Source organism: Amblyraja radiata, chromosome 28, assembly GCF_010909765.2.
Source record: "Amblyraja radiata isolate CabotCenter1 chromosome 28, sAmbRad1.1.pri, whole genome shotgun sequence".
NCBI classification, from domain to species: Eukaryota; Metazoa; Chordata; class Chondrichthyes; order Rajiformes; family Rajidae; genus Amblyraja; species Amblyraja radiata.
In genome coordinates, this window is record NC_045983.1 from 17,011,469 (window position 1) to 17,038,026 (window position 26,558).

General features: G+C 39.3%; 1 protein-coding gene and 1 long non-coding RNA gene across 2 annotated transcripts in view; one reads left to right on the forward strand and one right to left on the reverse strand.

Annotated features, from left to right (window-relative positions):
* The first annotated feature begins 6,649 nt into the window (after nucleotides 1-6,649).
* LOC116988911 lies at nucleotides 6,650-23,395 on the forward strand. The gene is made up of 3 exons (XR_004416085.1): nucleotides 6,650-6,686; nucleotides 19,561-19,563; nucleotides 23,385-23,395. It is a non-coding gene; the product is annotated as an uncharacterized LOC116988911 (long non-coding RNA).
* Nucleotides 14,859-26,558, reverse strand: part of ube2g1 (ubiquitin conjugating enzyme E2 G1) — a 42,166-nt gene continuing 30,466 nt past the window's right edge. Inside the window, exons 2-6 of the mRNA XM_033045939.1 lie at nucleotides 26,269-26,371; nucleotides 23,577-23,674; nucleotides 21,583-21,761; nucleotides 18,637-18,752; nucleotides 14,859-15,790 (exon numbers count right to left, since the gene is read on the reverse strand). Of these exons, the coding sequence (XP_032901830.1) occupies nucleotides 18,666-18,752; nucleotides 21,583-21,761; nucleotides 23,577-23,674; nucleotides 26,269-26,371 (467 nt within the window). The 3' untranslated portion in view covers nucleotides 14,859-15,790; nucleotides 18,637-18,665. The remainder of the gene's footprint in view (nucleotides 15,791-18,636; nucleotides 18,753-21,582; nucleotides 21,762-23,576; nucleotides 23,675-26,268; nucleotides 26,372-26,558) is intronic.

A 26,558-nucleotide genomic window follows, 5' to 3' on the forward strand; every position in this document is an offset into this window, starting at 1 on the left:
GTTTATGCACATTTCAATTTTCATTGCACAATGCATCCATCCACCATTTTGCTCTTATCTAACATGGGTTCTTATGTTTCAGCTCACTGACCTTGTAAGAGACCGGGTTCAATTGTTGAGATTCACGCAGGGAAATGTCACCAAACGAGTAAGCATAAACTATGGCAGTTTTGTTTAGCGGTGATGACCGAAAGTATATCAGATGAAGTGTGGGGATTTGCATTGTCTTTGTTCAATATGGCAGTGAATTTCCGAGAGGCAAAGATTAAGATCACATCTTTATTTTCTTCACTTCCTTCATCGTTTCTGTTACAAATCTTTATTTCTCACATGAAAAAATCACATTGATTTAATGTGTGGCGTTGTCTGTGCAGTTAAGGAGAGAATGTGCACCTGTGGCACCGCGTCCCATGTTTGGCAGCCTCGTCCGTTTCACTTCTTTGATCAGGTATTAAAAAAATATATGAACGCTTTAATCTGTGTTGTTCTCTGCCACTAAAGTTATCAGTGAATTTTTTTTTAATGCATTGAGCTCAACTAATATATTATTCTGTAATTCAAAAGCAACCATCGAGGCCACCTTGCAATGGGGGCACAGTCACAATACCAGGCAGCACAAGTAAACAATTATCTTGTGTCGGATTGAAGGTTTAAAAATTGAGATTTTCATCCGCATAAGGACATTAACTTATTCCACATCCATGAGTAATGTTAATGAGGAGCAAGAAAATCACATGATTCGTTCAAAAAAAAATTTACTTAAGTAACGCTATTGCACTTTTTTATGGTCCGTGAAAAGGTTTTCACATGTACTTCAAACTTATTTTCTAGAGACACTCACCTTCACCACTCAGTTATACAGAGCAGCAGCCTGCTGCAAGACCTTTGTTGCAATCTGTATATGGAGAGGGCCGTGCAGAATCACCATTTGAAGAAGGGGCAGATGGTTTCATTGACCTAGGAGATTAGTCCCGTTGTCCCTCTGTTGTTTATCATTATTTGTATGGTAATGTAGTTTTTTGCCTGTTTATTTTGGAGACTCCCAATTTTTATAATAGCTTAAAGTGTGTGAAAGCTTTTAACTCATCCGTTTGATTGTCAGTGTTTGTTTACCTCATTGTTCAATAAAAGAGTTCTTTGCTATCAAGATCAAATTGATGTCTGGAAGTCTTCATTTAAATATCACTACAAAGTCTCATGACTCGAATGTAATAATTCCTTTCATCATGAAACAAAATAGATGAAGTGGCAAAATATATTCACATCTTGATTCTCACAATCATTTTTGAGAGTTCAGATCCCTCAATTGCTGAGCTTTTTAAATGTTAGAAAGTGTCACCTCTCAGTAGATAATAAAATAAGACAATCAGCACGGTGAATGTGAGACAGTCTTTATTCATATTTCACAAAATAAAAAAACGTCTTCTTGCACATATTGAGAAAAGGAGCACCACAGCAAACAACACAGTGGTCTGAAAAAGGGCTTCTCAAACATGCAAATCAACAAATGAAGCACACAAAAAAGATTTAACAGTATATACTAATTCAGCTTAGAAATGGAGCACAAGCCTAAACAGGCAATAAAAGAGACTGCAATGTGCTAAATGGCAAGTTTTGAGATCGACCATCAGATAAGCATATGCATGATAACCACTTTTTAAAGGAAAGACAGATGCAATGAAATCACTGACACTACAAAGCAAAAATAAAACCACACTTTAAAGTGAAATAAAGAAAAGTCAGCAGAATTAAAACTAAACATTAAATTAGCTGGTTTTGTGTGCATGTGGGCTCTCCTCATGCAGTAGTGTGCCTGTGGTCGGCTGCCCCTCAAAATAAGCTGTCCTGCCACGGCACACTGCCCAATTCTGAATTATAGTATGCGCAGAGATGGTCTCTTTGCTCTTTCGCACTGTTGGGCCCCGTGTTACCTCTAAAACACTGCAGTGGCACCAAAGCCGCGTCGTTTGCACCACTTCTCCACGCACCTGGTGTTATTCTTCCTGTTTGACTGTCCACTATGTCACCATCCTGCAGGGCTGTTGCTGATCCTGCAGCTGCACCTCTGATTCGGATCAGGTTGTGAAGAACACATGCAGCAAATACAATAGTCTCGGTGTTCTTGGGCTCCTGTTGCATAGTTTTGAGCAAGCATCTAAATCTGTTTGCCAGGATGCCAAATGCATTCTATACAACCCTCCTAGCCCTGGACAGCCTGTAATTAAAGATCCTCTGCACCCTTGTTAAATGTCTGTGTGGATATGGCTTAATCATCCAGGGCCTTAGTGCAAAGGCATCGTCAGCAACTATTGAATATGGAATGTCCGGGCTGTCTTCTCCTGGCAGAGGTTCGGGATCAGGCATGCCTGCTGATCCATTTTCCAGTTTCTGCCCAAGCCAGGTCTCTCTCCAAATCCTGCCATCAGCAACACTTCCAGGTGTGCCCACATCCACATACTGGAAGTTGTAGTTATAATCAACCACAGCCAAGAGTACAATAGAATGGAATTGTTTGTAATTAAAATAATTTGAGCCACCATTGGGTGGACAATGAATGACCACATGCTTGCCATCCAGAGCCCCACATGTGTGTGTAATGTTCCATCTGCTTTCAAACCCCAGCGCCACTCTCTTCCACACATCTTGTGTACTGGGGCAGTCCATCACATCAGCTGCATAAAAATCGATAATCGCCTCACAGGTCTCTCGGACAATCCCGCTGATGGTGTTGTGAGCAACCAGAAAGTTGTACGAGAGACTTTTGTAAGAATCACCTGAAGCCAAGTAGCGGAGGGTGATGGCTAGGCGCAACCCTGGTTCCAGTGCCTTTCTCATAACCGTGTCACGCTTCATCAGCAGAGGTCCCAAGTTAGTCTTCAGCTCATTAAAGAGCTCAGGTGAAATTCTGACGAAATTTTAAAATGCTGATTTATCCTCTTCGCACAGCATATTAATCAGCTTTTCATACTGTCCAAAGTGAGATCTCCTTTGAAAGATGGGCTTCACCCAGTGAGACCTCCTCTTAATTCTCCTCTTTACGCTCTCCCTTCTGCCTTAATTACACAAGCGTCCTCGCATCACATAAAGGGCTGCTGCATACAGCACTTGAATAAAAAACATCACCATCCTGGACTCCAGAAGCCTTCTTGCAGACATGTCTCCAAATGAGCCAATTTAAACAAGGGAGGGTTTTTATAGTGTGTAAAAAAAAACATGACATCATTTTTACCATGTGATGATTTTACAACACGTCGGTAGACAATGTTTGCTCAAGATTAACGGGACAGGAACTTGTTAACTCGGGAGTCGAACTTGGAAGATCGCAGAAATGACAAGTAAACGGATAACTTCCGTCTGCACGTGGGAACTCGGTGAAACTCTTGATCTTTCACTTGGTATCCCGTACACAACCACGAGTCTTTCACTCGGGGTACCTCGTGGGTCAGCTCCTCCCGTGAGACAGGGCTTAAACTCTCTATGACTAAGCGTCAATAACAGCGATTGCTTGTCAGTTTCAATGGCCTCCTGCGGTTAAAGTAGCAGCTGTGTTCTTAAGAGAGGGCGGTGTCCGATTACTGGGGGGAGGCCCAAGACAAAGTAACTTTCAGTGGTGCTTTAGTTTATAGTCCTAATCACGTTAAACTAATCCCAACTGTGCAATACTAATAGCGTTGCCTAATTTGTGTTGTGGAAAGCAGAACTATCAGTACAGTGACCAATCAAGCAGACGGGTTGAAAGTTAGTGAAGCTGCACAGATTCGGGCAGATTTTGTTCCAACGTGGTCCTGATTAATGTTTGGGATGTCAAGATGTGAGCACCATGCTCTTAATTCCATGGTATTTATGTAGCTGGTTTCTGTCAATGCTGAGTATAGCAGGGCACTGAGAAGGGCACCAATGTTTGAGAATTGTTGTGGAGGACACCGTCTCAGTAACCAAAATACCCACCCATTTGAAAGCATCCCTGAATATTTTCAGATTCTTAATTTGTTGTCCAGAAATTGTCTTTTTAATGAGCCACTGCATAAAAACGATAATGACAGATAATATAGAACTGTTGTTATAAACGGGTGTGTGCACAACCAGACTTTTGACGCATTTACACATTGCCGTTTCACTAGCAATGCTTTACCACAGACAGCTTCAGCCCAACGGTGCTCAATGTACAGCCAACCACACTAGTGCAAAGGACTGTTACACGAGGTTTATCTAGACACCTTTTCCCCAATCTAAGTTATTTTTAAATGCAACATGATCCTGGGTCGCCTCCTGCATTACCGCCAGGAGTGCCTGTCACTCATTCCGAAGTAATATAGTGGTGCTGGTCCACACAGAAACCTCAACCTCATGCTGTTGTGATAATAGATCGCAAGCTGTTGTAAATAGAAGGTGCTAGAGTAACTCAGTGGGCCAGACAGCATCTCTGGAGAAAAATGATAGGTGACATTTTGGGTCGGACCCTCTACAAGCTGCGTTGTGTTGATTATGACTATTGGACGGAGCTACAGAGATTCTGCCACTTCCAGTACTGCGGCACCCAATGCTTGTTTGTTGGCACTCTTCATTTGTTTGTGCAAAAGCAATAACCCAAATCAGATCTCCCTTCAGACAAGGAAAAACATAACCTTTTGGATTCTTAGGACAATCTGAAAAAAAATTGCAGTCACTGATGTAATATGGCAGGTGTCCTATTTTGCTAACGTCCCACAAATATCATGCAGGCAAATAATTAGTTCCTATGTTTGAGTGCCATTGGGTGATAGGAAAACATCTAAACAGACAAGCAGGGACAATATCCTGCTCTGAAGGACTTTTTGCATCTAGTACCAAGCCAAATCCACATAATTAACATCAACAAAAACTCAGTGTTTGTACAGGTCTTATTTGTTTGAGTTGGATTTAAACGCGCAGCCTGAGTCACACTCAAAAACACCAAACAAAACTACGGCTGACAGTATTACATTAAATGACAATGAAAAATACAGCAGCTGCAAATCTGAAATAAAAATGGTGGAAGCTCACAGGTCAGGCAGTATCTGTGCAAGGAAACGTGATTAGTATTTCAGGTCAAAAAGCTTTCATCAGTACAGGAAAGTTGGAAACAAATGAGATCTGTAATAGCAAAAAATCACGTGGTCAAAGCGACTGATTTTAATATAAACCATTTTTATACCTTTTGGTTTCACCATGTAGAAATTACAAGTGTTTATACATAGTCCCCCCATTTCAGGGCTCCTTAGTGTCTGGGACACAGCTATGTCATGTAAATGAAAATAATCATGTTTAGTATTTTGTTGCATATCCTTTGCATGCAATGACTGCTTGAAGCCTGCGATTCATGGGCATCACCAGTTGCTGGGTGTCTTCTCTGGTGATGCTATGCCAGGCCTGTATTGCAGCCATCTTTAGCTTATGCTTGTTTTGGGGGCTAGTCCGCTTCAGTTCTCTCTTCAGCATATAAAAGCCATGCTCAGTTGGGTTCAGATCGGGTGATTGACTTGGCCACTCAAGAATTTACCATTTTTTAGCATTGGAAAAAACTCCTTTGTTGCTTTGTTTTTGATCGTCTTGCTGTAGAATGAACTGTCGGCCAATGAGTTTGAGGCATGTGTTTCAATTGGAGTAGATAAGATATGTCTGTACACTTCAGAATTCCTTATGCTACTACCATCAGCAGTTGTATCAATGAAGATAAGTGAGCCAGTACCTTCAGCAGCCATTCATGCCCAAGCCATAACACCCCCACCACCAGAATATATAAAAATGGCCTTTAATAAAATCTGACAATGTGCACTTTAACCACATGATTTTTTTCCAATTACAAATCTCAAATTCTGGAGTAGGCAAATATATAAATGATGGGTATTTGTCCCAAACATTATGGAGAGCACTGAAGGTCATTTTATAACAAGACAAATTTAATTTAAAACTTTAAAATTTTATTTCCAGCTTGTGAGAGTTTAATGGGTCCATCTTTTTCTTAATAAGGCAAGCTTCTAGAGAAGCAATTTATGCAGAACTAGATAGTCTACCTTGTGGTATCTATATGGCTGCATCAATTATTAAAACTTAAAAGCAAATTGCTGTATCGCTCACTGATGCATGCAACTGAATTGGTGGTGTTTTTTTTTCATTTTGAAATTGTTTAATTCTTTGATTTTTCAGGATCATTGGATGGTCAGATTTTTCTCATGACAATGGCAGCAAGGTCAAAGTCAGAATCATACACCAAGTGACCAGGCCCTTTGGCCCGTCATCCATGTCTCATCTATTTAGTCCCATATTCCTGCATTTGGCCTATAACCTTTCCGATCCATTTGCTTGTTCAAATGTATTTTAAATGTTGTTATTGTACCTGTCTCAACTACTACTTCTGACAGCTCATTCTATAAACCCACTACCCTCTGTTAAAATGTTGCCCCTCAGGATTCCTATTAAATCTTTCTCATCACACCTTAAAACAACAACCTCTAGTTCTTGATTCCACAGCCCTTGGAATAAGACTGTGCATTCACCCTATCTATACCCCCCTTTTAGGCAACACCTCTGCCATCTGCTCTCCAAAGAGTAAAGTCCAAGCACTCACTGTATCTCAGGCCCTCAAGTCCTGCCAACATCCTTGGAAATCTTCACTCGAAATACACCTCTTATCCAAATTAAACTTCATTATCCATTCATCAGCCCACGTGATTACGATATCACTAAATGTGATAATTATTTTCATTGTTTACAATACCACCCATCTTAGTGTCTTCTGTAAACTTACCACGCCTTGTACATTCTCAGCCACATCTGGCAAATAACAATGGACCTAACATTGACCCCCAGACACACCATGAATCACAGGCCTCCAGTCTGAAAAACAACTCTCCACCCCCACCCTCTGCTATCATGAAGCCGACGCTGTATCCAGTTTACTAGCTCTTTGGATCACATGCAATCTAACCTTCCAGAGCAGCCTACCACATGGGACCATAAAGGCCTTACTGAAATCCATACAGGCTATGAATAGGATCCTGCCCTCAACCTTCCTGGTTACTTAAAAAAACCCACATATTTGAGAGGCAATTTCAAAAACCCACACTGCCCTGACCATATTCTCATTTTGCTACTATCATCGGGAAGGTGGTAGAGCAGCCTGAAAATCACGACCACCAAGTTAAAGAACAGCTTGAATTAGTAATGTCAAAGATTTGACTCATAACATTACTGGTCCAGACTTTTAATGACTGTAACATAATACAATCCTCATTTTGGCAACTGCGTCACAATTTAAATACCTGGAGTATTACTTCCTTTGAAGTTGTAGAGTCCAAAGATGAATGCAGGACAATAGCTGCATTCAGGAGGCATCACAGAACAAAACTTTATTTATCTGTTCAGATGGTTACATACTCGTCTTCTTTATACTCATGATGAAAATACAAACCTTTGCTCCTGGGGGAAAGGGGTTTCAATCCAAGCACAAACAACACACCCGGCAAGCCAAATACTAATTCTACAGAAGTGTTAAATCAGGCTCCAGCCCAATATTCTGTTCTCACTAAACAAATTCATTTGGAACATTACAAAATAGCCCCACAATTTTCAGTGATGCTAGTTAGCATTTGATTCATTGTTAATTCCAGTAGTGCATTAGCAGACACACAGGCAACATTTGAAGAGGGGCTAAAATTAGTACCCATTAAGGCAATAACAAGCAGAAAAGGTTAGGTGAAATTCTGCACTAGATAGAAAAAAATCTGGCAACACTGGTGTTGAATTACTTTGGATATTTAATTATAACTTTGGCTAACCTTTGATGTTGAACTAGTTATTTGATTTTCCCTTCAAACACGATTTGGCAACTACTCTTCCCAGGACAAGAAATTGCAGCCCAGTCCATCATACAAACCAGCCACAACTCCTTTACCTCCACCCACAACAACATCTATCTACAATTCACTCCTAATCTACCTTACACTTTTAAAAAAAGCACTTCTGTAGGTGTAACACTATTCCAGTTTCCTTTCTTTTTGCGCTGCCTGTTGTGCCCAAGTATGATTTGATTGTGCTTGTGTATGGTATGATTTTCCTGGATAGCACAGTACAGTTTTTCCATTGCATCTTGGTTCATGTGACAATAATAAACCAACAATAACGTTCTAAAGGAAACAAAATCATTTGCTGAGGTAGTTAGTTCAGCCTAGTGCACGTTTATAAATCGGACAAGAGTGCAGCACAGTGGCCCTGTCACAGCAGCTCCTCAATTTCCACAGATTCAGAGCTGAGGATGGGAAATCAGCAGCTCCAGGGATGTAAATTAAATAATTGGAGGATGTACTCCACTAAGTCAGATGGCAGCAGACGACTGGAGGAATGCACTTATTCCCACGTAAAACAAACCCCGACAAAAGAACGATTTGCTCAGCTTTAACGTGCAAAATAAATGGAGTCAAATTTTTCAAATCATTTTATTCAAAAGTTAATTTTCTAATGAAATCACTTTACTGCTTTTGATAATTACACTTGTACAGAAGCACACAAGGATGAAACACATTCAACCATTCCATGGAACAGCTCAGGCCGCTTCAAGAACCGCAGTTCCCCATTTTGTGCCTACGTTCAATGTTAGAAGTCATACTTCCCTCTCGAACGAAAACACCACCTGCTATTAATTACACGCAGAGATATACCACAACTAAATTCTAATTCTTTGCACCTTATTGGGTGGAAAAGGCAAAAATCTGAGAGAACCTGAAGATTCATCAGCCTGGATCCTAGGATGTCAGGGAGGTTACACAGAGAATTGAGTAGGCTAGGCCACTCCTTTAGAATGCGAAGAAATCTCACCGAAAAGATGTTCCCAGAAGTGTCAACTGATTTGATGTCTCTCCCTGGACTTTAGAACTAGGCATCACAGGTGTAAGGCTATGTGAGACTGAAATTAGGAGAAATGTATTCACTCAAAGGCGGCCCAGTCACTATCTGCATTAAAATCAAAGTGGATAGCTTTCAGAAAACAATGGATTAAAACCCAAAAGTATATTGGAACAGAACAGGAAAATGGGATTGAGGTAGGACAGCAATGATCTTAATGAATGATGAAGCAGGAGCAGCAAAATGGCCTACTCCTTCCTACAATTTCTTATGTGCATTGTACATTTGAAACTCATGACCACCAATGCAGTTAGTGGATCATTTCATGCAGTTAGTCATTTCAAAACCTCACTCGTTTGCCTGCTGTTCTCACCTAGACAGCCTTGCCCCCATCATGGTCAACTGTGCTGAGAATGACCAACTTAATGCAAGACAAATTAGGTGCCACCTTGTTTTTATTAGCTTCAAATGCTCCACTCAAGCCAGACAAACTCCACCAGCTCCGAAGTACAGGATTTCTCATTTTTCTTCGGTTGATTGTAACCCGATGCAGCTGGTAACATTTCTTACACATTGGAGACAGACCACAGAGTAACAGTCAAGTTTACAAGTTGTGGAAACTTTATGTTGTACTGGAAGTCAATGAATATAATGCAGTGAATGGTCAGATTAGCAGTGTACAAGGCTGAGGTAGATCTGCTGCATCACAGCACCAGAGACCTGGGTACAATCTTGACCTTGGGGGTTATTTATGGAGTTTGCATGTCGCCTCATGATTGTGAGAGTTTGAGGTTCTTGAGCTTCTTCCCAGATCTAAATGGATGTGCAGGGCAGTAGATTAATTGGCCATTATAAATTGCCCCCACTGAGTAAGCAGAAGAGTTGAGAGTGTGGGGTGAATAAAATAGGATGAGTAAATATTTGCCTGCCAATACGACTGCGAGCCAAATAACCCTTTTGTATGCTGCACCTCTCCATGACTTAATTAAATAAGCTTTTATCCCGTGTGTCAGCTTTTGTTCCAAGTTACTAGCAAGGAATGAGCTTCTTGTCAAGCCATAAGTAGCCACTTTATAAATCAAGAATTCCAACAGGAATGGGCAGAACATAACTTGCTGCAAAGATATGAAAGGCAGCATGGTGGAGCTGCTGCCTCAGCACCAGAGATCCAAGTTTGATCCTGAACTCAGGTGCTGCCTGTGTGGAGTTTGTCTGTTCTCCCAGCCACCACATGGGTTTCCTCCCACACCAAAGCCATGAGGGGTTGTAGGTTGTGTGGGGAGTGGATGTAAAAGTGGGATAATATAGAACAAACGCAAATAGGTGATCAGTGCTGAGCTGAAGAGCCTCTTTCTATGTTGTGTCCCCAAAGACTTATTGATAAAATGGTGACTACATTTGGCCAAACATGGAATTGCACTCCAGTGTCTCGAACAATTTATTGCCTCAGTTGAGCAGTTTACTAAATCAAACATTTCCCCTTAAATCCTCTACTATAGATGTTTGTTTTAATGATGCATTCTAACCTACTGAATATTTTCAGCATTCTCTTAATTTCACATTGTCAGGTTATACAATTTTTTTATTCTTACTTGCTGATTTTGAACTGCTTTCCTTCATTTCTTTCCCCCTCCTTTAGTTGGGAGTAGCAAATGCTCACAGGGATGATTCTGTCCTTTGCCTACTTTAGTGCAATATGAATATTCACCTATTTCAGTTCATTCATTCTTATCCACGAGTCATAATACATCTTAATTCACAAGGAGAAACAGTGACACAATGGACTCAGAATTAGTTCACATTCGTTGTAATGCGTAAGGTGATGGCAATCAAATCTCGAATTGCTACGGTCCTTCTCAGGATGCAGTTAGTTAGTGCCAAAATACTCAGTACCACTTCACAAAGATCACTTTGTTACTCTTTATCTTAATACTTAAAATTCTTCCAAGACTCAGGCTCCCATTAATATGCCAGATTTGTAATTGCCAGATTTGCTGCTCACACCATTGAAGTTTTCTCAACGCTAACAAATTATTTCTGATTGCTACTTGCCCTCATTAGACATCTAAACCCATCATACAACCATTGCTCCCAATGTCTTTCCACTGAGATCTTAGAAATGTACCAACTCCTGAACACAAACTCTTTGTAATTTCATAGGATATGAACAGGACTGTTAAAATAGAAAAGCACAGCAACTCCGATTACACGAGGGCATTTCACCTGCTGATCAGTTCGAAGGGTCTCGACCCGAAGCGTTGCCTATTTCCTTCGCTCCATAGATGCTGCCTCACCCGCTGAGTAACTCCAGCACTTTTGTCTACCTTTGATTTTCCAGCATCTGCAGTTCCTTCTTAAACAGGCTGATTAAGTAGTAATTTAGCAGGGAAATCTCCTCAATGCAGCCTAGAAACACTCAATGTTCCAAAACTTCTGTAACAATTTTTTTTTTCAACAGTAGAATCCGATGCACTCTTCCTTGTATTAAGACATTCCTAGGCATGTACTCCTCAATTACCTGAAGCACATCTGACAGCTTGGAGTCTGGCCATCAGAAGTACCTTTATATTTATCCACAACTTAAGAAATGGTATCACCTCTGATCAGACTGAATAGTAGAGCAGATGGAGGGAGTCTCTTTTTGTTGCATTTCCTGTTCAAGAGCATGCTTACCTGCTAGTGAAAAAAATAATCTTACATTTATGTTCCCTCTTATTTCACCCTCAATTGCTCAATGGCCATCAATCCATAAACTGCTAATGATATTAATGTTAGCTCAGCAATGCTTGGCAAGAATTCAAAATGCCCCCCCCCCCCCACGCCGGTTGACCTTGGACAGATCCATGATTCCTTGCATTTTTCGGAATACCGAACTCGCTTATTAATGAATGATGAATAGCTTGACATAGCAATGGCATATTGCACAGAGATATTTCTGTCAGAAGGGGGTGTTGGTTTCTTAGGTCACATGCAGAACCTTGGTCTGAATGACGTGATCATGTCTCGTGAGCCATTGAATAAAGTGGCTCAAAAGGCACAGATCTGACACAGATCACAGAATTAAATATCCATTGATTCAAAATCAAAGCACGTTTCCTAGATAAACAGCATGGCACAAATTGCCCAGGATATACTCTTGTTTGGATTACCCCAGAGTAAAAATTCCCTAATATTGCCACAGTTGCAAGCCGATATCAACATGGCATGATGGGAAATAAAATGCAATTAAAAAAAAACTTAAATGCAGCTTGTTTCTTATCTTTGATAAATTGGATCTTATCCAAAAAAGATCTTATCCATCGTGGGCAGCACAGCAGCAGAGTTGCTGCCTTCTGCGACTCAGGTTCTGTCCCGACTAAGGGTGCTTGGCTTCTCCATGTGGTCTGTGTGGGGTTTCCCCGGGAGCTCTGGCTTCTTCCCACACTCCAAAGATGTACAGGTTTGCAGGTTAATTGGCTTGGTAAAAATTGTAAATTGTCCCCAGTGTGTTTAGGATAGTGTTAATGTGCGGGGATCGCTGGGTGGGTGGTCAGAGAGGCCTGTTTCCGCTTTGTATCTCTAAACTAAATCTCATTCACCCATAGCTCTAAATCCCCAAAGCATACTTCTCTTTCCTCCAATTCTACCATATATCTTCTGTATCTATCTTCCAGTTTCAGGCAGCATTAGCCCAAAAATGCCATGATGTAAACAAAGTCAAATATTGTCCTCTGTTCTGATTTAATGACCCAGTGCACCTCAATATGAAATTACACCAGATTCCATAACAAAACGTTTCATGCCAGATCAGAATTAAAATATGCAGTGCTCACTTTGGAATCAAATATTAAACTTTTCAAATTTCTAAATTTATATTGGCCAATTGACAGCCAAAAGGCAAGCCAGATCATGATGTCACAGTGCATGTTTCATTTTTAAGTACAATAATCACAAGGACGACCAAGAAAACTGCATGAGGATGAGGTGTGCAGTCGTGCAACTGCACACCTGCCTATACCAGATATCTTGCAACAAATTTAATATCTTGCACGAGATTCAAAATCAAACATCGAATTCCACATTTCAGTCAATGTCTTCAAGTTGTGTTCAAGCCCATGGGGGGGGGGAAAGAAAGAGAAAAGTACAAGCCTATTGCATAAAAATAGTGGTCCGGTTAGCATTCACCAGTTTGCAACCTGATTTTCAATGTAATAGCAACCTGTACAGTGCCCTCCATAATGTTTGGGACAAAGACCCATCATTTATTTATTTGTCTCTGTACTCCACAATTTGAGATCTGTAATAGAAAAAAAAAAGAAAAGAAAAAAAAAATCACACGTGGTTCAAGTGCAGTCAGATTTTAATGAAGGCCATTTTTATACATTTCACCATGCAGAAATTACAGCAGTGTTTACACATAGTCCTCCCCCCCCCCCCCCCCCCCCATCTTTAGCTTATGCTTGTTTCGGGGGCTAGTCCCCTTCAGTTTTTCATTTAGTTTAGCGATACAGCGCGGAAACAGGCTCGTCGGCCCACCAGGTCCGTGCCAACCAGCGATCCCCACACACATTAACACTATCCTACATTTACTAGGGATAATTTTTACATTTACCAAGCCAATTAACCTACAAACCTGTACGTCTTGAGTGTGGAAGGAAACCGAAGATCTCTGAGAAAACTGCTGGCCAATGAGATTTGACGCATTTGTTTGAACTTGAGCAGATAGGATGTGTCTATGCACTTCAGAATTTATTATGCTACTACCATCAGCAGTTGTATCATCAATGAAGATAAATGAGCCAGTACCTCCAGCAGCCATACATGCCCAGGCATAACACCCCCGCCACCGTGTTTCACAGATGAGGTGGTATGCTTTGGATCTTGGGCATTTCCTTCTTTCCTCCATACTTTGCTCTTATCATCACTTTGATATTAGTTAATCTTCATCTCATCTGTTCACAAGACCTTTTTCCAGAACTGTGGTTGCTCTTTAAAGTACTTTTTGGCAAACTGTAACCTGGCCATCCTATTTTTGCGGCTAACCAGTGGTTTGTATCTTGCAGTGTAGCCTCTGTATTTCCATTCATGACGTCTTCTGCGGCCAGTGGTCATTGACAAATCCACACCCGATTCCTGAAGAGTGTTTCTGATCTGTTGGACAGGTGTTTGGGGATTTTTCTTTATTATAGAGTGAATTCTTCTGTCATCAGTTGTGGAGGTCTTCCTTGGATGCCAGTCCCTTTGCGATTAGTAAGTTCACCAGTGCTCTATTCTTAATGATGTTCCAAACAGTTGATTTTGGTAAGCCTAAGGTTTGTCTGATGTCTCTATGAGTTTTATTCTTGTTTCTCAGTCTCATGTCTTTTTGACTTTAATTGGCACAAATTTGGCAAACGGCAATAAAAGTTTCCAAACATAGAAAGACTAGGTGCTGAGAGCTTTTTTACACCTGCATTAAGGAGGCATGTAAACACACCTAGGCAATTACAAACACCTGTAAAGCCATGTCCCAAACATTCTGCCCTACTTTGACAAAAGGAAGCAACTGACAATTTTGTCAAAATTGAGATTGCTTGTTTTAGGGTATTTGAGATATGCCCTACACAATGGTGAACAACATGTCATTCTCCGAGTACAATTGGAAAATATATATACCAAAGTAAGAAATTCCATCACAGAGAGCTGAAAGAAAAACACGTTTTCCTCATTTACAAGAAAACTCCTTTCTGTCAGTTGCTTCCTTTTGTACAGCAGCATTATGGTGCCCTGAAATTGGGAGAATATGTATAAACACAGCTGTAATTTCTACATGGTGAAACCAAAATGTATAAAAATATCCTTTAATAAAATCTGACAATGTGCACTTTAACCGCGTGATTTTTTTCTATTACAAATCTCAAATTGTGGAGTAGAGGCAAATAAATAAATGTTGGGTCTGTCCCAAGCATTATGGAGGGCACTGTATATGTAATTAAACCAGGTGCAATTGAGAGCCTTTAGATAATTGAAACTGACAACTCTTATTGGAAAACAATTGTATTTTGGAAGAGCTTTCACTACATGTGACAGAATTCCAAAAACCAAATTACATGAAAATATACATCACCATTTGTCTTTGTACATCAGGCAGAAAATCTGCAGTATAGCTAGAAAGAAAAACACAACAGCATTTTTAATACCAAAAATCCTCCGATTGCCCACCTAGAAGGGGAAAAGTCTACACCTAAACATGCACAACCTACTCCAGACACTCTTCAAGAGACCAAGCTTCAGAAAAAATTGGTTCATCAGTTAGGCAGTGAAGACTAATGAATTCACCTGCCTAATTACAAGTTCAGGTATAAACTTTAACCCATCACTGTAAAACCACAAGTATTGGCATCTTAAATATGTGAAGATCTGTAATATATATTCATGGTCAAAATACTGGAGGGCACCTAAGTGCAGTGCCAGAATAGCTGGTAAAACATTTTTACTATTGAATCCATTTTAAAAACTGAGAAATGCAACTTTTTTTTTTTAAACAGTACAGGACCCTTTTTTAAACAAGTTTATTTAATAGTGAACTTAAGAAAAATGAATGCACAAAGCCCCGTTGCTAATTTTTTTTTTAGAATTTACACGATTTTCTAGCTAAGCTATAATTTGGTACAATGCATATCGTGGGCATCTAAGTACTGTATATAGAATCTCCAGATAAAGCTATGTACAGGTCTTTACAATTACTCCTGAAGATCAAAGCAGTTCACAGGAATCCTGATGCATCATTGTTTTCACTCCCTCCCCCACCCCTGAAGTTGGCACAATAGCTTGACTCCACAACGATGGCAAATTTCACTCATTGCTCCAGAATGCCAATCCAGGATTAGCAACTTTTACTAGCTTGAAGTCCAACAGTTGGTGGCTTGAGTGCAGAAAGTCAACAGTGCCATGTTAGTTTTTAATTGGAGACCTGCAACCCAAAATTTCCCGTTAGTTTATTGCAGCTTCATAAACCATCCTAGAAACAAGTACAGAGTATGTAATTAAAATAAGTCCTTCCTAATTCCAATGGACAGATAGGACAAACATATACAATAATTAGGTTATTGGCTACTGTGAAACATTACCATTAAAAAGACAACTTCCAGACTAGAGCCATGAGTATTGCTTTATACAACACGTCTTTTCCTATACAAAAACAAGTTTGCTGACTTACACAGAATCAAGTGAAGTCTGAAGTCATGGTATTATAAAAAAAGCTTTTGGCTCAAGACACAAGATCAATTTGCTAAAATTCCAGAATGGCAAGGTTATCCAACAGAATGTTATCACAAATCATTATTGGATAATTGATACATATAACTCAAATTCCTAATAGAATAGCAAGGTTATCCAACAGAATGTTATCACAAATCATTATTGGATAATTGATACATATAACTCAAATTCCTAATAGCCAATAAATTGTAGATGATCTCCAGCCCTTTGTTGTTTGACCTCCTGCATTAAACATTAATCTTGTTAAACACCCCAAGGCACTTTGCTGAAAGAGCAGGGCGTCTACACAAAATGACACCATTGCTCATCTGTCCTGCCGCTAAATACTTCTCAAAGAGATTTTCTGCAGACTTCAATTACTGTTTCATTGTGTTCCACAAGAAATTAAGTAGAATGGACAGCATTATTTTTTAATAACTTGTTATTTTGGACAAAAAGGAGTTCCTTTGCTGTCGCTTAACCCTTTTAACGAAAAAAGTTTCAAACGTGTTACAGACATCTGTGAAAGTATACAGTATATCACCAAAAATGTTAATTCAACTGCATTTAAAAAAATCGATGCAATTATATGACCAAACCTTCCATATTTGATTAAAGAAGAGGCTCAGCAAATGCACTATATGGAAGCAAAAACAAATCTGCTCTCTGGATACAAAGGAATGGTTGACATTTCAGATCAAGACCCAATCGTGTCTTCTGCAGCACGATTTTGAGATACTGATAACAGTAATGACGAACATAGATTTACACAATGCTTCCTATAAAAATTCAGGTAAAGGGATCTCAAGTAACATTGGTGTCCAAGCATAAAAAACCGTACTGCTTTACTACCGTTTAGACACACAGTGCTCTCCATAATGTTTGGGACAAAGACCCATCATTTCTTTATATGCATCTGTACTCTACAAATTGAGATTTGTAATAGAAAAAAAATCACATATGGTTAAAGTGCACATTGTCAGATTTTATTAAAGGGTATTTTTATACATTTTGGTTTCACCATGTAGGTTACAGCTGTATTTATGCATTGTCCCCCCATTTCAGGGCACCATAATGTTTGGGACACATGGCTTTACAGGTGTTTGTAATTGCTCAAGTGTGTTTAAATGCCTCCGTAATGCAGGTATAAGAGCTCTCAGCACTAGTCTTTCCTCCAGTCTTTCTATCTTTGGAATCATTTATTGCTGTTTATCAACACGAGGACCAACGTTGTGCCAATGAATGTCAAAGAAGCCATTATGAGACACAGAAACAATAATAAACAAGAATAAGACATCAACCAAACCTTAGGCGTACCAAAATCAACTATTTGGACATCATTAAGAAGAAAGAGAGCACTGGTGAGCTTACTAATCGCAAACGGACTGGCAAGCCAAGGAAGATCGCCACAGCTGATAGAAGAATTCTCTCTACATAATAAAGAAAAATCCCCAAACACCTGTCCGACAGATCAGAAACACTCCTCGGGAGTCAGGTGTGGATTTGTCAATGACCATAGTCCGCAGAAGACTTCATGAACAGAAATACAGAGGCTACACTGCAAGATGTGGCTACACAAAAATAGGACGGCCAGGTTAGTTTGCCAAGAAGTACTTAAAAAGGCAACCACAGTTCTGGAAAAAGGTCTTGTGGAGAGATGAGACGAAGATTAACTTATATCAGAGTGATGGCAAGAGCAAAGTATGGAGTAGAAGGAACTGCCCAAGATCCAAAGCATACTACCTCATCTGTGAAACAGTGGTGGGGGTGTTATGGCCTGGGCATGTATGGCTGCTAAAGGTGCTAGCTTACTTATCTTCATTGATGATACAACTGCTGATGGTAGTAGCATAATGAATTCTGAGGTGTATAGACACATCTAGTCTGCTCAAATTCAAACAAATGCCTCAAAACTCATTGACCAGTGGCTCATTCTACAGCAATACAATAATCCCAAACATACTGCTGAAGCAACAAAGGAGTTTTTTTAAGTTAAAAAATGTTAATTTCTTGAGTGGCCAACCAATCACCCGATCTGAACCCAATTGAGCCTGCCTTTTATATGCGGAAGAGAAAACTGAAGGGCACTAGACCCCAAAACAAGCATTAGCTAAAGATGGCTGCAATACAGGCCTGGCAGAGCATCACCAGCGAATACACCCAGCAACTGGTGATGTCCATGAATCGCAGACTTCAAGCAGTCATTGCATGCAAAGGATATGCAACAAAATACTAAACATAACTACTTTCATTTACATGACAAACATTATGGTGCCCTGAAATGAGAAACACTGCTGTAATTTCTACATGTAGAACTACAAAATGTATTAAAAAAAACCTTTATTAAAATCTGACAATGTGCATTTTAAACACATGTGTTTTTTTTCTATTACAAATCTCAAATTGTGGAGTACAGAGGCAAATAAATAAAGATGGGTCTTTGTCCCAAACATTATGGAGGGTACTGTATCTGTATCATTATGGAGGGCACTGAACCAAAGTAGTTTGCTAATGGCAGGTAAATTTGAAGAAATATTTCTACCGTTGACTTTTCCTTACCTTGAAATGAGGCTTTCTGCCGAATAAATTCACTCGAATGCCGTCTCCTGACTTTTTCTTACACAGCGTGCAACTTTCCTTTTGAATTCGCCAATGCGGTCTTCCCTCCACTCTTTCTGCAAATAGCAATTCAAAACAAACTAATAAATCAAGTCAGCATATAAAGGCTTTGGCATGCTAGCCTTCAGTCATTAAATTGAATACATAAGTTGGGACATTATATTACAGTGGCACAAGACATTGATGAGGCTGCACTTGGAGTATTGTGCTCAGTCACCCTGCTTTAGAAAGATGCCATTAAGCAGGAAGATGCTGCCAGAGGAAGTACTTAGGGTACGTACAAAAACTACATTTAAAAGGCACATGGATAAGAATGATTTAGAGCAATAGAGGCCAAATGGGACAAACTTAGATGTAGAATCTTGGCCAGTATTGTCAGGCCAAAGGGTCTGTTTCAGTACTGTATATTAATAACTCCAAGAACCAGTGCCCAAAATTGAAGCTGATGACTGGCCGTATGGAAAAAGCAAATCACACAGCAACATCTTAGTTTCATCATTCAAAAGGGGTTTCCTGATTCTCACCAACTCCAGTTCAGCCAAGCCATACTTGATCAAATACTGCCTCAATGTTAAGAGTAGTTACTCTCATCTCACCTTGGAGATTAGTTCTTTTGTCCATATTTGGACCAAAGCCGTAACAAGGTCAGGATCAGAGCGATCTTGGCAGAACACAAATGGAGCTTAGAGCAGGTTGTTGCAAAGCAAATGGTGCTCAAGAGGTGGATGCAAATGGTATCACTGAGGTAGAAAGAATAAAATAGTTTTACATCTCATGGACTTAACATCGGAGCCGATCCCTTGCCTGGGATTGCTCCCACCGCGAAATCAACATCAAGGGCTCGCAGTCTCGGGTGAGGCCAAGTCCGTAGCTCCAATGTCACGGAAGGTTCGACCAGCCCCGACACGAGGTTCGATCGCCCGGAGCGGGGGTGCTGACCCCCCCCCACCCCCCCCCGATGCGGGAGCTTGATCACCGCGACGTGGAGGGCCCGAACTACGGGAGTCAAGATCATCCCGTCAACAGGGGCTCGAGGCCCACGACCAAGGAAGAACAAAAGGAAGAGACTTGAACTTTATTTCACCTTCCATCACAGTGAGGAATGTGTAGGAGTCACTGTGGTGGATGTTCATGTTAAAATGTGTTTGAGTGATCTGTTGCTTTTAATTGTACGACTGACCTGGCCAATGAAATTCCTCGTATGTTGCAAAACATACTTGGCAAATAAAGTGTGATTCTGATTCTGTTAAGTCAAAGCCAAGTTTGTGTAATTCAGTCACTGTAGGATGCAACCTTCAATTAGACATTTTGACACATCTCAGTAAAGAACTGCAATACTTTACAACTGTCCACCTCTGCTCACAATATTAAAAAAAACATTTACTGTACCCACTGATGTTGCAGAAAGATTGACCAGAAATGAACATTACATATATCGAAAACAAAAGAATGTAGGCTACAACGTGTGAAATTGAATCCGAATCCGAGGATAAATTGTTTAAAAAAACATCAGATAGAATAATGTAGTAAGAATATGAAGAACTTAATCTTGCTCAGAACCAAGTCACAATGCAATGCATAGGTAATGGCAAGTTAGAGCAAAGACCAAATGAGCAAATGCCAGAATCTGTATCAGTACAAGTTATTTTAGTAAAATCATAATTACTGTTATACAAAAGTATAAAGCACAAACATTCAATCAAGCTATATTCTAATTGTGCAGATCTAGCTTAGACATGTATTGACAAGGGGGCAGAAACAGTTAAACATTGATCCATCATGGTTGGAGGGAAAGAAAGAAAAATCAATGCTTTAACTTCTGTCATTATGTCTGCATGAGCAGCAATGATCCATAAAATGAACAAGCGCTTATCTGGCCACCTTGCCCTTCAGTATATCAGAAGCTGAAATATATATTCTACTCAGTCAGCCAAATTCCAGAAAATGCAGGCTACAATATTTGAAGCAAGTCGACAAAACCTTGGCAACAAATTAGTTTTGCATGCAAAATGTTATATAGCGATTTGCCCAAATGCTGGATGAATGAAGGTCATTATCATCAAAATGAAAGCACGGTAGTGCTTCATTCAAGATCACATGAAACCACTGGTGTAAAGGCCAATAATTACAAATAGCTTCCAATGGAGACGCGCATTATATTGATCCCGGGCAGCATTTATAAATTAAACGATCTCAGTGGGAATCATTAGTGCCATGCCATCTTTTAAAACTATTTCCCCATCTCCTAGTTAAATGGCAAGATGAGCCTGAGAAGCCCAAAAAGTGTTAAAATACACAAAATTGAAGTTATCTGCCAGTTTAATGCAGAAATACCACTGAATTCTATAAGGCTGGTAGCATCAAGTTACAGATGCAGCAATGGAAGGCAAGAGGGATGAACAGCATATATTGGACATCTGTAATGTCCAAGGCTAGATAGATCTCCATGCTGTCAATAAATTCGCTAATGTCCATTTTTACAGTATAGGATTGGACATTTGAGAGTAGAGTGGAGTTTGGATCAGAGGGGGCAAAAGAGGGAAAGAATGAACATGTAATTCTTAATATATTTCAACTGCTCATGTCCTTTATAAAAATCTGTATTCCAATATATCACAGCCAAAATATTAAAATAATTTCACCTAGGTGCTCTAACACGTGAAAACCAATTGAGCACTTAATCGTATGTATAATTTAGCATTTTGATTTAACAAATGTGTGTGGAATTTAGTACTTTGGATTCAAACTCATGAACGAGTTTTCTAAAGCTTTGACATTACTGCTCATTATGGTGGTGGAAAATCTTACTGGAACCTTGAAATAGAGAATAATGAAGTTGAAAGCAATCAGGTTGGAGCCAAAATTCTGATCAATAAAAGCTCTTACCGCTGCATCCACATTAGCCGGTGAGTCTCCATTTGGATCTGCCAACATTGAAATCACGCTGATAAGAATAGTCTCCACAGTGTGGATTGGCAGCCAGCGTTCTTCAGGCTTTTCATACCCATACTTATCCTCACCAGGCTCGTGTAGAATAGAGATGCATACCTCGCCATTCTTATCAACTTTAACAGAGCAAAAAAAAAAAAAAAAAAGAGTAGTTACAAAATCTTACGTGTTCTTTTCATATTTCAATATATTGACACTGAAAACTCATTTTTTGAAACGAAAAAAAAACACGTGGTTAAAGTGCACTTTGTCAGATTTTAATAAAGACCATTTTAATACATTTTGGTTTCACCATGTAGAAATTACAGCAGTGTTTATACATAGTCCCCCCATTTCAGGGCACCATAATGTTTGGGACACAGAAATGTCATGTGAATGAAAATAATGTTTAGAATTGTGGCATACCCTTTGCATGCAATGACTGCTTGAAGTTTGCGATTCATGGACATCACCAGTTCTCTGGTGATGCTCAGCCAGGCCTGTATTGCAGCCATCTTTAGTTTACCCTTGTTTTGGAGGCTAGTCCCCTTCAGTTTTCTTTTCAGCATATAAAAGGCATGCTCACTTGGGTGACTGACTAGGCCACTCAAGAATTGACAATTTTTTAGCTTTGAAAAACTCCTTTGTTGCTTTAGCAGTATGTTTGGGATCATTGTCTTGCTGTAGAATGAACCGCTGGCCAATGAGTTTTGAGGCATTTGTTTGAACTTGTGCAGATAGGATGTGTGCATACGCTTCAGAATTCATTAGGTTACTACCAGCAGCAGTTGTATCATCAATGAAGATAGATGAGCCCATACATGCAGCAGCATGTATGGGCTCATGTATGGCTGCCCTTCAGCAGCCATACAGGCCCAAGCCATAACACCGCCACCACCGTGTTTCACAGATGAGGTAACACGTGTTGAATCTTGGCGAGTTCTTTGACTTTCATTGGCACAACTTTGGTCCTCATGTTGATAAACAGCAATAAAAGTTACCAAAGGTGATGGAAAGACTGGAGGAAAGACTATGTGCTGAGAGCTCTCTTATACCTGCATTAATGAGGCAATTAAACACACCTGAGCAATTACAAACGCCCGTGAAGTCATGTGTCTCAAACATTATGGTGCCCTGAAATGAGGGGGGGGGGGGGGGGGGGGGGGGGTAAGACTATACATAAACACAGCTGTAATTTCTACATGGTGAAATGAAATGTATAAAAATGGCCTTTATTTAAATCTGACAATGGCACTTTAACCACATGTGATTTTTTTTCTATTACAAATCTCAAATTGTGGAGTACAGAGGCAAATAAATAAATTATGGGTCTTTGTCCCAAACATTATGGAGGGCACTGTACTTGGGGTTTGGCCATTAGAAATCAGATGACATGGCACATGGTCAGCAACAACAGCAGCAGTTTCTCCAATTTCTTTCTTTATTATTCCTATCCACCTTACCACTATAGCTATTCACAAATCCTGTGCTTACTTTGAGTCTTAACATGACCTTCTTATTTTACAAGCCCAATAGCTCTGCAGCTTTATAGTTAGGATTTTTCATTTAAACCAATTTATTTCATTATTTCATTTGACATTTTAAGGCAGTCTCAGATTTCTCCAATTTCCAACCGACCCAAATTAGTTTCAAGTCTTTTGGCATTTTCACTTTGGGCATTGACAAGTATTTGGCCTTTACACTGTGGAAGTAATTTCAAGTAGAAAACAAGTACGTTTGGTTCAAATACTAATGCTCAGCTCAAACTCAAGGTACAAATTGAAAACAAGATGCCCAATTCAAGCAGGTACAAATGATCTGGAATTTAATGGGACATTATGATTGTACCAACTGCAAAAATAAATTATTGGAGCTTTACAAGAAAAGATTTTTCTGAACTGCAAAATTGTGCTTCCCCTGATTGTGCTTCCCACTGTTGACTTTGCTCTCACCATTTGGATGCCAGATTTCTGTGATGAATTTCATCTTTGGCGGCCTGAGGGGATAGTCTTTAGGAAAGGTGAGATGAGCTTTGAACACACCACCTTCACTGTGGAGAAAAAGTGCAATAATTAGTTTCTGTGACACAGATTTATGGAGATCAAATTCAATTCTGGAATATGAAAAACACATTGCATAATTCTGCGGATGGCAGTCTATATTGAGCAAAGTGAAATATATCTCTCTTACACCATGTCACTATTATGGATTTGATGTAGGCAATTTAGACACGTTTCTTTCACTCACCATCTTTGTGAAACATCTCAATACTCCAACAACTTCCCCAATCCCTACACTCAACTCAAGCGGAAATTTGTACCTCAAATGTTGTGCCTTTTAGAACTGTTATTCGTGAAACTGATTTAGGGGCAGCATTGTCAACCAAAGAGCTGTATCCCACTATATGCTAATCAAAGAGGTGAAGGTATTATTCAAATGTTCTCCATCTGGGAAAGGATGTGGGAATCAAAAAAGATCTATGAAGGGGTAAAAAAAAATCTTGCTCAGTCAATGTTTCTATGAGAATATGGGCATCTTAATTTTCCATGGCCTTGATTATCCTCCAAGTTAAAGTTTTTTGATGTAAATAAGAGTAGTTTAGATAACAAATCAGACAGTCAGTGAAAAGGGAGCATTAAATCTACGTATTACATGTAAAGGCTTTACTTCTGAAGTGCAATCCAGGCTGACAAAGTGAAGCACTGAAGAATGCTGCATTGTTGGAGCTGCTACATCTGCTGAGGATGCAGAACAGATTTGACCTCAGAAGGATACGAGGAGAAAACCCTACTACACTAAATAAGCAGGGAATGTCCTACCAAGTCCCAGTCAACTAACATCACATTGTTATCCCATGTTTATTGTATAACATGGGGAGGTGAGCTTCCACACAGCATTTTGTACAATACAAAATGCTTAAACTTCAAAATATGAGTTGTAAGGTAGTTTAAGATTGTAAAGAGGGCCTATAAAATAAAGTTCCTCTTGAACTTAGACCATAAAGATGGGAATACTAAATGTTGCAGAATTTGTACCATCATGATCAACTCTTCTGCCATTTTAGGACCCAAAGTACAAACAAATTAGTATTTTTAAATGTCACTGTGGGGATTAACTCAGAGTACAAGCTAGAGAACTGAAAATGACTACCAGCGCTTTTGTTTACCTCCTATATTTCACAATACATTTCAACAGTAAAAAGCCACAGGTACGTACATAGCAAAATACAGCTCATTTTGGCAATATTTTAAAAACTAAATATCTAAAATGCGGGAATCAACGGATTTTGCGTATCCAACGTTTGGTATATTATAAACAGTTAATTAAAACATACTCTAGTTACATATTTCACAAACTATCAATATTGAGAGAATGCGAAGCAACATGCCAAACACCATACAGACATTGATATTTGTACAATTAGCATATTAACCAAGTAGACTAGGCTACCAAATGAAAGTTGGTAGATGACCATTATAAAAAATTAAATATTGCTTCAAAGCCATGCGCAGCTATTGAAAATAGTCTCTGCATATGCACTCCGCTCGTTTTGCAATAAAGTCTGACGGTACACTAGCCTTACTTGCTAGTCCAGCATTTTTACAATTCTTCTGCAAGGACATCCTGCTCACTTTATACCGATACTGAGACTCAATCCATTAAAAAAAAAAAAATCTAAAATAAGTAACCATATTTTCCAACAACATACACCCTACATCAACTCATCTTACTTAACCAAGATCCTCTTTCCTAGTTTCCCTTCCATCTTCCTATCAAGTCTGAACAGTTTACTGTATTATGACCTGTGATTATTACATTGTAAACAGACAAGCTGAGATTAATCTGTATTTCACCATAAAAATTACTTTAATTCTGCCAGACAAACCTCTAACCATGTTGATATATCACCATCAAAACCACAAGCCTTCTCTTGTGCAAAACCTTTTGGGAAATCAATACATTACATACACTGGTGTCCCTTTATCTACAATGTTAATTACATTAACCCAATGCACATATCAAATCAGGTTGTCTCTGTCTAGAGATGTATTATATTCTAATTACAAGTGGCTCTGCTATAACATGATAGTTATGTTCCTAAGCGACCTTTTGTTATAGAATAAAAATCACACTGTAATGACAATTGTGTCAATGGGGGGTTAAAAAACGGTTTCGGGGCGAGAGCATTCAGAACAGCTACAGAATTTTCAAAAATAAAGATATTTTCCATAGAAACGTTTATTTTGGTACTGCAAGCTAAAAATACTAAAACCTTGATGCTACATTGTTAAACAGTATTATTGCACAAGTGTTAATAGAAGCGATTGCTTGATTATTTCAATGGTTGCTCACAGTTAAAGTAACAGTTGAGTTACTAAGAGACAATGGTGTCAGATTGCTGCAAGAGGTTACATGAAAACATGATTCCTCTCCATCCTAATACTGACTGCTAAGTTCCAAGCCAGCTTTTTCTATTTGTCAATTGCCAATGTAACTTTTAACCTTTTAAGCAGCATTAGCTTTCTCCTCTCATCACACTGGTGAAACATTCCCAACATATCCATTTTAGAAATCCCGGTGTAGTAGGACCTACAAAATATAGCATAATGACCTCTCTTTACAGGTCATCAGTGCAATACTTACTACAAAGTGTCAGGTGGACCTATGATAAGTACTTCCCATCTGTACAGGTCATTGTCATCAATCAACCCTGCTGAAAAACCATCAACAGGATTCTTGTTCAGCTCTAAAATGATAAAAATGGATAAAGGTTACATTTACACAGTTTACAATATTTCACAAAAAGCATCAGAGCATTATTAGAACCGGATAAAACATATAGCCACTGAAGCATTAACCCAATATATTCCAAACATGCACAAGATTAATGAAAATGTGCACTACATTTTTTGAAAGTTGATTATACTTTGAGT